This window comes from Barbus barbus (assembly GCF_936440315.1).
Source record: "Barbus barbus genome assembly, chromosome: 27".
NCBI lineage: Eukaryota > Metazoa > Chordata > Actinopteri > Cypriniformes > Cyprinidae > Barbus > Barbus barbus.
The window spans coordinates 8,376,119-8,388,130 of NC_136755.1; the positions used below are offsets into that span (position 1 = coordinate 8,376,119).

Here is a 12,012-nt window from a genome sequence, read left to right on the forward strand (position 1 = left end):
ATTTGTAGTCAGTTGAGAGTCTCGCTTGGACGCCTGCAGGCAAGCTTTAGCCCTCCAAGATTGGGGTGGAGTAACAGGCAACTCTAATTTCCTGTTTCCTCACAAACTAACACTTCTGTGGTGCTGCTTCACAAAGATCTCTCGCTCTCTATCTCTCTGCTGTCTGTCCGTCCCTGAGGCACCTTTCTCTGCATCCTGTCTTGAGAGGTTCGCCACCTCTCTCTCTACTATTCTATCATTGGCCCTAAATCCTCTCTCACTATCCGCCTCTTTCTCCTCACCTATTATACTTCCGACATCACTCATGTTGCCCAAGTGCTCCACAGAATCGAACTTCTCCAGGTCGGAGGCGATGGTCTGCAGGCTGATGACTGACATGGAGTCTGACCCCGCCTTCTCTGCCCTCTCTCTCTGGCCCCACCCCGCCTCTATGTGTTTCTCCACCCACTGCCTGGTTTTCTCTTGATCAGCCCAGTCATTATCCATTAAAGGATTGGCCACCACCCCTCCATACGCCCCTGCCTGGATTACACTCTCAGACTCCGCCCCCACCGGAGAGCTCCGCCCGCCACGGGCTCTGTTGCGCTTTCTGGCGGCACGAATGCGCTCTCTTTGCGCATGGATATGCTCGCTGATTTGCTCAAGGTTGCGGAGGGCAACAGAATATCGGGTCTTCACCTTCGCCACCCGTTCCTCTAGCTGGACGACTTTGGACTTGTGCTCCTGTTAACGAGTGATGATAATCATTAGCACAATAGATAAAAAAGACAAACAATTCGTCACGTTTATGCACCAAATATATTAATGACATTATGGTAACCAGATAAACAGATAATCATCCAATCAGAAAAATGTTTTATAATATTTAGGGATGCACTAATATTGAAATTCAACCCAATTTTTTTTTGTTATGGCCAATAAACCACTAATTGGCTGATGTTAGAAAAAGTTTACTTCTTTATACTACTAAATGTAATAGACTTATATAAAAAAAAAAAAATAGTTTGTATGCTACAAGTCAATTTTCTATTCATTCCGCCCACCTCTAGTTTGCATTTCATGGAGGATTTCATTTTGTGACTTAAATCGATATGGCCAGCAGACCTTGAATACCTTTACAGCAGAGGGCAGTCTCTGATGCATACCTCTAAGATGTGGTTGAACTGAGCCTTGAGCTCAAAATAAGGCTTGGACTTGATAATGACCCTCTTAAGAGCCTTCTGCAAAGTCTGCACACGCGCTTCTGCTTCCTGACAAAGCTGAGTGACACGCTGGTGCTCCCTCTCGCTCCTCAAACGCTCCTCTTCTGCCTCGTTCACCTGAAAACAGAAACATGTCAAACGTGATATCCGGTCCTGTTCTCAACATTTAATCGAATTTATACTCTAGTCTTTCTGTATCATTCATACAAAGACTTGACAAGTCAATATCGCATCAACCCTGTTAATAACAGCATTCTTAAGAGTTTGTAGAAACGTACAGAGGAAGATAACATTCAGGAATGTTAAAGGTACAGTACTTCAGTATCAAGTTGATACCAACAGTTAAAGAAAATTCAACATCAATTGGTCTACAGTGTGAATGTCCAATATATTTCTGAGTGTTTACTTTTCAGTTTCTGAAACTTTCACAGTTAACTTTATTTGTGTTTTTGTTTTATTGTTTTTAATTGTTCGATTACTGGTAATTTGTTTCTTTATTCTATATTTTATTACCGATTGTTTACTAAAATGGTAGAGCAAATCGAAAACTTTTTTGTTAGCTTCAAGTTATCATGAATTGCCTGAATAACCCATTTTATTTCTGTAATGTGATGCATTTCAAAATAAGACAGGATACTGAATGAGAAAAAGCAAGACTTTTTTTTATCTGGGAATTGAATAAATTGTTAAAAGAGGGCATTACAAAACAGAATGGAGCCAGACTGAATGTGAGTTTGCTGAAATAACTATCTGGCTATACAGAAAACCATTCGGCCTAAGTGACATCAGGAGAAAAGTCATTGCAGAGAAAGTTTTTACATTTGGATTAAAGATAACAAAGGCAATTTAATTCTTTGGAATAGCATGCACCAATAAATCATTCACAATAAGATTAGGTATATCCAATGCTTTGTTCTGTTGTAATTTATTTATTTGATATTTTTTTATTACTGACTGTTTAGTCAAATGATTAATTAAAAAACTTGAAGCATTGTTTACTTAATTAGTTTTTGTTCTATTGTTGCTATTCTATTACATGCAATTTGTTACTTAATTCTTTTTTATTACTGACTATATATTTGAATGATTAATTTGAAAACTTTAAGTACTGCTATTTGTATTTTTTTTCCATTCCTTACAATTCCATTTTTTCTGTACTTTATTACTGACTGTTCACTTGAATGATTCATTTATAAACCTAAATCAGTATTTACGTAATTTGCAACTTTCACTTGAATGATTTATTGAAAAAACCTGAGGCAATAATTGTAAAAAGGGAGTGTGTTTAACAGTATTTAAGTAGGTTCTATGCTACTGGAATTGACATCAAGAATCTTGAAAATTCACTAGCATTGGTATTGACTACTGAAGCTTAGGTGACAACCCAACTGGAAACAAATCTGTAGGATGATTTCACATCGAAGAAGTGCTGCTCCATTTTACTGGTAGGGTTTGAATAAAATATAAATGAAGACATGTAACCTTGATCTTTAAGTGTAGGTGTGCATTCATCAGCATTATCGATTGCTCCCACTGTGACAATCAAAGCCAGACTGCCATTAAAATCTACACTAACCAGCTGTGCACATTTAAAGACGACACATTAGGATTTAACAAGGCAAACCTATAATTCTGACGATGAGGGAATGATTTTAGCAATTAAGACCTGTTGTAAGCCTAAGAGCACTTGTGATTTTGAGCAAATTTATGCCACCGCCTATTGCCGTAATTATATAAGAGCGATGCTGAGTCACTGTGTTGTACCTTGGCTGTGGCGTGGTTTAGCATCTCTTGCCAGGTAGGGTCCAATGTGTTCCTGTCAGCCAATAAACCTTGCTCAGCCACATAAACCATCTCTCTGGCAGCCGTGTGCATGGAGACAGCCCTCTCGTACCTCAGCGCTGCCTTCTGGGTCTCCTGTTGAGCCTGTGGGTAAGGTCATGCATCATAGTTCATATACAGCAATCAATCACTCAGCTCTGCAAACATGCAGCCAATCAGAGGAAGGGATGCTGACCTTACAGAGAGCCATAAAGTGAATGGGCACTGTAAATCCTTCCAAACTTTATACCAGGTTATATGCATGTAATAAAACACTAGCTACAGGATGTGGGATTAGTATGGAAGAATAACACAATTCTACAGCAATATTATTTTTTATGTAATAAGACAAAATACAAGAGAGATGTACTCTGCATAGCACAAACCACAAACCATAACCACCCACTTTAAATAATGAGGATGTAATGGCCAATGGGAGCAAGGCTGGATCTGAAAACCGTTTAGCTGAAAAAGCCTGGCTTGCTGTCAGTGAAAATTGCTGTGCACAGATCAGAACATCCAAACCAATCAATAAAAGTCAGGAACCGAGAATGGCAGGCCATATTTCATTGGGATAACTCGCTGGAAATATGGCATCCTTGCCAAGGATGATAATCTGACTTTGGCTACGTTCACATCGACAACTGCATTTACTAGCAGACTCTTCAAATGCTCAGTTTACAGGAGGGGATCGAATGATGTCTGTATGAATGAATATCTGAAGCAAAGACCCTTTTTTATTGTTGCGATAGCCATGAATATCACCTGTTAACTTAGTGACAGCAATTAAAAGTAAATATCTAAGATGGTGACATGCACGAAAAAAGTTTCATCAAAACTGAAACTACATTGAGTTATAAATGGAAGGCACAAGTCAAAGCTAAATAAACCAACAGAACATTTGAGAAAACACAACACATACATGCAGAAGAGATTGTGTGTTCATTGCGGTTCATACAGCACAGGCTAATTAAACTCGCTCTCAAAATTCGGTTGTGAGACTTGAAAATCTCAGCAGGTAAGGCTGAATACAAAATGAGCCGCTCTTGTTTATAAATGAAAAGTTTGTGAATATAAGTGTATTTAACATTCAAAACAGGACTCCCAACCAAATTCTGCTGCTGTGTAAATGTAGCCTTTGTTTTACACAACATTCCGATAAAGATTTATTCAAATCACTTGGGAGGCGTAAAATATGCCTATAAAAGGGTTTCGTAAAGTGTAAGGTCACTACTAAAAGCAGACACACGTGATTACCGGAAAATATGCCATTTTTCACAGCAAACCCTATCAGACGGTGTTAGACTTAAATATGAGAACTGAATTCTGTTAGACGCACTGGATCTCGCTTTAATATTAGGGATGTGCAAAAAACATATTTTCTAAATTTACCAGACTGTGGGCTGCCAGAACGACTAGTCGACTAATTAGTCTTAAGGAAGCCCTGTATAATTTGGCTGGTTTTGGGGGTCATTTGACACAGACATGTTTCTAAGGAGGAGGCTACATAAAATATATCCTTGTGCTCGGAGAGCAAAAACAAAAACAGAAAGTAGAGGTCTTGAGACATTTTTTTAAATGTGGACTATTTTAACTTAACATTGTCTTAAAAATGCAAAGCTCATGGCGACATGCTCAAACAACAGCACAAGACATGATGCCGTGCCAGAGCTATCCGTCTGAATGTGTATGCCTGAAGCAGCGCTGCTCTAAAAGAGATCAATTTAAAGAAGCAACATTTTCAAGGGCATTTTGTATGCAAGCTGTCTAATATGCACACACCACACATATGTAATATGACAAACACGAGATGAGAGATACAATACAATTAAAACAGCCGCAGCTAGGGGCAACTGGCGAGGGCAGCTTCACCACGACTAACTGGCCTTCCCATATATGAACACAGACTGCTTTTCAAAAGTTGGGATCAGTAAGATTTTTTATGTTTTTAGCTCACAAAGGCTGCATTTATTTGATCAAAACAGTAATATTGTAAAACATAATTACAATTTAAAATAACTCTTTTCTATTTTAACATACTGTAAAATATCATTTATTCCTGTGATGCAATGCTGGAATTTCAGCATCATTACTCCAGACTTCAGTGTCACATGATCCTTTAAAAAAAATCATTCTGATATGCTGATATGATCTTCATTTATTATCAGCGTTGGAAACTGTTGTGCTGCTTAATATTTTTTTTATTAACCTGGAACCTGTGATACCTTTTCAGGATTCTTTGATGAATAAAAAGTTAAAAAGAACAGGATTTATCCAAAATAGAAATCTTTTCTAACAATATAAGTCCTTACTATCACTTTTTATCAATTTAACACATCCTTAGATTCCTTACTGAATACAAATATTAATGTCTTTCAAACAAAAAAAGAAAACAATTACTGACCCAAAACCTTGGACCAACACTGAAGACTGGAGTAATGATGCTGGCGAAAATTCAGCTTTGCATCACAGAAATAAATTACATTTTAAAATACATTCAAGCAGAAAAAAAATAAAAAAATTAAAATAAATAATAATAATTTTTAATTAGTGTAAGAAACTTTTATAGACCCCAAACTTTTGAATGGTAGAATTCATCTATTCAGATATATATATATATGTGTGTGTGTGTGTGTGTGTGTGTTTGTGTGTGTGTATATACACATACATATATATATATATATATATATATATATAGGGGTGTGCGATATGACGATTTTTGATCGTGGACGATAAAAATGTCTCCACGATCTGCTTTTGAAGAAATATCGTAGTATCGCGCTACCGCGCACATTGTCAAATACAGTTCTGGCGCCGCCGTCTCTATGTACTGTACAACACGACATACAGCAGTAGAGTTACTCAGACAGGACACTGCACTTATTCGCGATCGCAAAAGTACATTATTTGCATACAAGCCTTGCTGGTTAAATGTTTAATTCGCGCGCTGGTCTGACGTGCGCTTGTTCTGAGCACATACACCTGAAGCACGCGCACTAAAACGCCTGTCTAACAGCGCCTGATTACTCAACTAAGTTATATTTTGCGCTAATACTGTCAAAACACACAAGGTTTACATACAGACTGAGTTGGTTATCTCTAAAATGAAAGTAAATAGTTAAGAGAGAAACGGATGCGTGCCTGTACTGTATATTAGATGCGTGCAGCTCTTAAAGGGACAGGACACTAAACATGCTGTCGACTGTCATTAAAGGGATAGTTCACCCTAAAATTTAATTTCTGTCATTATTTACTCAGTGGAAAACCAAACAGTTGCTGGTCTACATTGACTTTGATAGTAGGAAAGAAAAATCCTATGGAAGTCACTGAGGACCAGCAACTGTTTGGTTTTCCACCTTCTTCAAAATGGCATTTGTAAATGTTCAGCAGAAGAAAGAAACTCATTCCGGTTTAAAACAACTTTTGAGTAAATGATGATATAAAAATACAACATTATGACAGAATTGACAGACAGATGACAGAATATTAATTTGTGGGGGAACTATTCATTTAACGTTAACAAAACAACAAAACACAAAGAGAAAAATCACTCACTATTCTTGACTGAAAAACTTTAATACAGTTGCTTTAGGAATCAGTCTATCTAGTGTTTTATTTTTATATTTGTTCATTCAATTTCATTGAATGCTCTGCTAAATACACCTATTGTACCTGGAAATAAAGCACTGTTTGTTTTATTTGTATATTATGTGTATTTGTAATGTGTATCTTTGTTCTTATTTTTTAATAAGAAAAATAAAATAATGACAAAGATTTTTTATCTTCACCCACTTTGGCCTAAATATCTGCCATGCATCTTTGTCTTTCTAATTTGGCTGTAATGCTCAGACAACTTGTAAAACCAAAATAGTAAAACTAACAAAGAATCGGGATAAAAATCGTGAATCGTGATATTTCTATAAAAAATCGTGATATGATATTTTTCCCATATCGCCCACCCCTATATATATATATATGAGAGAGAGATAGAGAGATCTAAATAAACAACCACTACATTTACTGAGCTTGTCTACTCATCTGCACTCAAACTTATTTAGTTTTCATGAGAGGGCCGATGATGACCAAGTCAAAGTTTAAATTCTGTGTTGGTTCAACTGTTTTCAATTACTCTCTATAGCCTCAGCTAAACGATTTTCATCAGTCCAATTACATATTCGAAGTTGGCTGCAAAATTCTAATGAAAAGTGATGTGCAAATCACATCTCGTGTTATCAGGGTTAATCACATTAGCACACTCACTCTTTCACCATAATAATCACTGCAATGAGAACTGCTTTCTGCTTCAGCGGGAGGATTTTTCGCAATAATGAGAGACTGGAAATGAATCAGCAAACTACAAAAACATCTTGAACTCATCTGACACACACACACACCTCTTTAGCGAGTCTACGGGCTTCGTAGTAAGGTCTGGCTTTCTCAATGCAGGCTCCCAGCTGAGAGCCCTGAGCATTGAGTTTGCGTGCCGAGTCTGTAAGGATCCTCCTGTAGCTGGATCTCGCTTCCTAAATGAGTGTTAGACAGAGATAATGAGAAAGAGTGAGAAAAACAATGCTCAACTTAGCACGATGAGAAAAAAAAATGCAAACAATACATACATTATTACTTTAATTTAGTGGTTCTCAAGCGATGGGGACTCGCAACCCAAACATGGCTCATAAAGACAGTAGTAAAATAAATAATAGCGAAAGAAAATAATAAAGGAGAAAATAATAATGTTAGCAGAGGCTATTTACACTAACTCTGCCCACCAACATGTGTTTGCGCTAGACAACATTGCAACATTGTGGCGAAGATGGTAAAGCGAAAAAGCGCATAAGTACTTTTTGACGCGATCGACTCGAGTTCGAGTCCACCTTTTGCCGAACTTGTTCTTCTCCCTTTTCACATCTTATATCACCTCGGGAAGGCATGTATTTTCAATAAAAATTAAGGAAATAATCAAAAAGTTGAAAATGAAGTATTGGGTAGGTTATGGTAGGTGTAAGGAGGGTTTTATTTCCCTATAAGGCAGTATCCATTTAATAAAAACATTATTACTGCATAATGTTTTATAATGTACTACAATACTGAGGCACAGATATTTGCCACTATTTGCAATAAGTACTAGCATAAATAGCAGAAAATTCTGCTATTTTTACATAGTGCAGATAGACTCGAATCTATCGCTATTTGCAGTGTAAACAACGTATCACTAAGAAAATGCTGCAATTTTCACTTACTGTAAATAGCCGCTGCCAAATAATAAAGTGCAACAAAATGCATAGTTAGAATTCCTAAATCAATTTTCAAGTCAGGGCTTGAACGCAAACATGGCTATGACTCCAACCAGACTTATCTCTCTCTCTTTGTAAACACTGTGTCATTTACATTGTCGTTCAAATGTTTGGGCTTGGCATAAGATTTTTCAATGTTTTTGAAAAAAAGTCTCTTATGCTCACAAGACTGCAGAGAAAAAATACAGTAAAAGCAGCAATATTGTGAAATGTTATTACAAATAAAAATAACTGTTTTTGATTTAAATATATTTTAAAATGTAATTTATTTCTGTGATACAAAGCTTAATTTTCAGGAGCCATCACTCAGTGTCACATGATCCTTCAGAACTCATTCTAATATGCTGATTTTCTTCTCAAAAACATTTATTATTATTATAAATATTGAAAACAGCTGTGCAGCGTCATATTTTTATAAAGTTTTGAACAGTTAATTATAAAGACTGCCACTGCACTTCATTCAAATTACTGCATTATATACAATATAAATGATCACTATATCATCCCTTCTCGCCAGACATTGTATAGCCATTAAAAAGAAATCTGTATATTGGTCACCGACTAAAAAACTTGCCGCAACTAATTTTGGCTTTAAATAGAGGTAAGACAATAGAACAGGTGTGAAGTGATCACTATCAACTTGTGTAACCAAATTTGATGTCAAGACATTACATCGTTTAAAGAAGATCTCTCTTAGGCTGTGTACTGTCTAAGTAGATTTTGAGACACATCCATAGTGTCATACATATTACTCACATCCAGCTGTAGCTCCAGTCTGTTGATCTCATCACTGGCCTGATTCAAGTGTTCCAGCTCCTCCTGACAAATGCAAAACAGGAAGGGAAAGTTGACATTCATTTACTATTAATAGAAGTATTAAATAACAAACAATGGTATATGAATTTAAATAAATCCAGCAAAAACCACAGACAAACAAATCATTATAACATTTTGCTACTACTAAAATTAAAAAAGTGAATAACATGTATCATAGTTCACAGAGTTCATAGTCATAGACACAATATCAAATTGATTTTGGGTCCAAATCCTAATACCTGAATCCTGGGGTCCAGCTCTTCCTCATATTGCTCCTCATCTTCATCAAACTCAGGCTTATCTTTCTCCGCCACCACAGTGTTCTCGGTTTTGCTCGTAAATTCCTCGTTTCCTCCATCCCCGCTTCTGTTTTTCAGGGTGTCGTCTCCAGTCTCCACCGCGGCGCTCTCCTCTCTCCACTCCCCAGACTCAGGCTCCCCGGATCCGGGGGGGTTCTCACGCTGACGCCCCGGTTCCATCCGTGGCCTTGAGAAGGACCCGTTTTGCTCTTATAAATCAGAATATATTAATGCTTAAATGTTTGCCATGCCTATAAATACATATTTACCTGCGAATTTGCCGGTAAAGAGCTACATAACCGGTGAATGCGAGTAATTTACCGGCGCAGGCGTGTTGTGTGCAGCGGTAGCGTCATGCAGCGATGCTGACAGCGCAGAATAACCCGAGCTGAACCGTTAGCTTCGCGGCTAACTGCAGAAATCACAGCTGCTTCTCCAGACCGCACTGCTCAGGGCTCATAAATACAGCCACAGCTCCAGCCAGACATATAGACGGTCACTGTTATTGTCCCTGGTTGTGTTGATAGTTTCCGTTATTTATTACCCTCCCTATTTCTCCTTAATTTGGTCCAGGATGATCATTTACAAACATTTTCCATGGAAACCGTTCCAAAGTTTTCGCCTAACGTTACAGTTACTGTTATTACTGCAAAATCAAGCTAAATTAATGTGGGACCTTCAAAAAGTATATTTACATACAAGTATATTTATGTTTTCGTTTCTGGTATATATATATATATATATAATGACAACGGTGGCCAATGCAAAATTATCACGGTTTTATTGTAACGTTAACGTTACTTGCAAAAAACTGAAGACGAAGTAAAATATGTGAAACTTGAGAAACCTGACAAGTACACGTCAAGTATTTCAACGTAAAATAGCATTTTACCCTGGAAATATCAAATGTAATTACATAAATTTAATATTTACAAAAAATATACACAAAATAAAATAGATATTTTTTCGTATTTGTCTTATTGCAAAGAAATTACCACATTAGCCTGTTATTTAGTGTTTTATTATTATTACTGTAACTGTTATTTTACTTTAAATAATATTGCAATGTAATTCCATTGTCATGAAAATAATGTACAAATGTTCCTAAAAATAAGCATGACTTATTTTATTTAAAATATAATTTTTATTCACGTTATTCCTCTTTTAAAAATAGCGGGAACTGGGCATGTTTTCATAAGATTCGCCCATTAAGACTCAATTTTATTCATCTCCATCATCATAAAAGCTTAAACTGAGTTCTGTAATTTTCCCCCTAATTACTTGTGACTGAAATGTAAATTTCATGGCCTAAATTTCCATGTTATCAATTTTATGGACCAAATTTCCATGTCATCAAACAAAAGAGATAGCAATCAGTGTAAACCGTATTTATTTTAGTCAGTTTACCTCAGAGACAAATATGTATCAAAGACAGACGGTACAAAAGCAAAATTAAGTCAATAAGGGAATAATAATGCACAAACAGTTCCATAAACAGCTAATGGCTTTGAACCATGTATAGAAACAGTTTGTTTTTTCTAAACATGAACTTGCAGTGAAATACACAAAAATAGTGCTCATTACAGTTTAATATCTCCTGTCCATCTATAAGCTGTAATTTTCAGAATCATTCTCAAGTGAATGATGTATCTTTCAGGGCTGGTTTTCCTTTATGTATGGCTCTTTTGTCTCTTCCAGAATCTCTTAACCTCGCTGTGTCCATGTGGCGTCACCACCATGACCCTGTGAGCGGGGTTCTGCCAAACCAGCACACCTAAACCCTGCAGGACAGATGTTACACGGTCAGTATTCTACTTATAAAGCACAGCAAGTACACATGGAAAGATGCTATTTTTTTATTATTTTTTTTTTTACCTGAGCCCTGTCCCGCAACACTTCAAAATCAGCCTGGGATAAAAACTGGTTGTACAAGACTCCTGAAAGAATGAATAAAAAATAAAAAAAATGCACCACTGAGATATTTTCAGATGCCGTTTATGACCCCTACCCCAAACCTTAATCCAATGCAAATTTTTTATTTGCGTTACATTTCTCCAACACACTTCTTATACAGTCTGACATTTACATTTGAGAGAATGAACCCTACAGGTCACCCATGGAATGGAATCAAGTTCTCTATGCCATAATATCATCAAGATGGAATTTCTTTTTTTATTGAAATGGAGACAGCCATTCCAAGAGGTTACATTTAAATGCAATAGTAACACTGTATTATTTAAATAACTGAAAATACTAATGTAGAAAAATAATTAAATGTTGATATTTGAAGGAAAAACAAACTGAGTAATGTAAATTTGCTTTGGAACTACAGAGCTGGTCTCATATGTACAAAGACACACTCACCCTCAGTGAACTTCAAGCGATCTTTCTCGAGCTCCCACAGCCTGATCTGATCTTTGATGGTTGGGGGAAGGATGTGGGGCTGAAGGACAGAATGATACATGCTCATGCATCAAGTAGAGAATATTTGTATAGCAGTATATAGAATTTTCACGATAAGAATCACCATATTGCACAAGGGAGACACCTAAGGGACATCTAAGCCTATAAGGGGAAACT

At 36.7% G+C, this 12,012-nt stretch overlaps 2 protein-coding genes and 1 long non-coding RNA gene across 3 annotated transcripts in view; 1 reads left to right on the forward strand and 2 right to left on the reverse strand.

Annotated features, from left to right (window-relative positions):
• On the reverse strand, positions 1-9,797 carry LOC306847619 (SH3 domain-binding protein 5-like). The gene is made up of 7 exons (XM_079381664.1): positions 9,754-9,797; positions 9,373-9,641; positions 9,074-9,136; positions 7,418-7,546; positions 2,967-3,128; positions 1,146-1,319; positions 1-723 (listed from the first exon to the last, which is right to left on the reverse strand). Exons 2-7 carry the CDS (start codon positions 9,610-9,612, stop codon positions 100-102), a joined length of 1,392 nt encoding a protein of 463 aa, XP_079237790.1. The 5' UTR covers positions 9,613-9,641; positions 9,754-9,797; the 3' UTR covers positions 1-99.
• The window catches only part of LOC306847624, an 11,033-nt gene continuing 8,350 nt past the window's right edge, over positions 9,330-12,012 (forward strand). The window contains exon 1 of the long non-coding RNA XR_013782172.1: positions 9,330-11,234. This is a non-coding gene — a long non-coding RNA (uncharacterized lncRNA). The remainder of the gene's footprint in view (positions 11,235-12,012) is intronic.
• LOC306847620 (general transcription factor IIH subunit 4-like) overlaps positions 10,807-12,012 on the reverse strand; it is a 13,570-nt gene continuing 12,364 nt past the window's right edge. The window contains exons 12-14 of the mRNA XM_079381665.1: positions 11,797-11,875; positions 11,308-11,369; positions 10,807-11,213 (exon numbers count right to left, since the gene is read on the reverse strand). Coding sequence (XP_079237791.1) covers positions 11,103-11,213; positions 11,308-11,369; positions 11,797-11,875 — 252 coding nt within the window. The 3' untranslated portion in view covers positions 10,807-11,102. The remainder of the gene's footprint in view (positions 11,214-11,307; positions 11,370-11,796; positions 11,876-12,012) is intronic.

What these genes read in the sequence shown, in the direction of transcription:
- LOC306847619 (XM_079381664.1), bottom strand. Translation starts at nt 9,612, where the DNA reads ATGGAACCGGGGCGTCAGCGTGAGAACCCCCCCGGATCCGGGGAGCCT. An exon ending in AGCTGGACCCCAGGATTCAG is followed by an intron (nt 9,137 to 9,372) that starts GTATTAGGATTT and finishes TGCATTTGTCAG; the next exon opens with GAGGAGCTGGAACACTTGAA. An exon ending in TAAACCACGCCACAGCCAAG is followed by an intron (nt 1,320 to 2,966) that starts GTACAACACAGT and finishes TTCTGTTTTCAG; the next exon opens with GTGAACGAGGCAGAAGAGGA.